General features: G+C 33.1%; 1 protein-coding gene across 1 annotated transcript; it reads left to right on the top strand.

Annotated features, from left to right (window-relative positions):
* Nucleotides 1-472, top strand: SARC_07865 (hypothetical protein). The gene has a single exon (XM_014298180.1). The coding sequence runs from the start codon at nucleotides 36-38 to the stop codon at nucleotides 408-410; it is 375 nt and encodes a 124-aa protein (XP_014153655.1). The 5' UTR covers nucleotides 1-35; the 3' UTR covers nucleotides 411-472.
* Nucleotides 473-867: the final 395 nt, after the last annotated feature.

Here is an 867-nt window from a genome sequence, read left to right as displayed (position 1 = left end):
ATCGAAAAGCAAACATCATCTAATATTAAGCGAAAATGAAGTTCGCCATTGCAACCATTGCTGTCCTCGCCGCCACTGCTGCCGCCATGGGCCGCCGTCAGAACGACGAATGCTGCGCCGAGGTCCAAGCCGAGGCTTTTCTGGGAACAAAGTGCGCAGGTCTGGCGCTTCTTGATTTCACAACATTAGTTGATGGCCAGTGTTACGAGTTCTACAAGAAAGGATCGGATTCTTACTACACCGCAGCTACATGTGAAGCTGGCGTATACACAGCTAACATTTGGGTCAACGACGACGCCTGCACCCCAGACGCTGGTGTCTATCCTCTTGAACAAGGACTTGAGTGCTCCACTAGCGAAGTAACCGACGGCATGAGTGCTGCTCTTGAGCTTTCGTGCATTGACGCATAAATTTGCTTTGCCGAGAGATAGGCAAGAAACAATATATCAATAAAATAATTGCTGATACTGGTAAACTACTATGGCGTGGAGTTTTAATTCAAAATATTCAAAAACACATTAGTTGCGCCTATATCCTCAATTTGAAGTACATAACATAAAAATATATATTATATATATGTATATATACATATGTGTAATATGTATATATGCATATGTATATATACATATATTTATATACATATATATATATACATATATACACAAATACATATATACACAAATACATATATTTATACATATAATATACATACATATATTATACATATATATATATATATATATATATATATATATATATAATATATATAATATATATATATAGTACTACTACTATAATATACTATAATATATATACTATATAATATATATAATAAATAAACCTATATAACTACTTAATAATAATATA

This window comes from Sphaeroforma arctica (assembly GCF_001186125.1).
Source record: "Sphaeroforma arctica JP610 unplaced genomic scaffold supercont1.655, whole genome shotgun sequence".
NCBI classification, from domain to species: domain Eukaryota; class Ichthyosporea; order Ichthyophonida; genus Sphaeroforma; species Sphaeroforma arctica.
The sequence above is the reverse complement of the archived record's forward strand: the minus strand, read 5'-3'. Positions and strand labels throughout refer to the sequence as shown.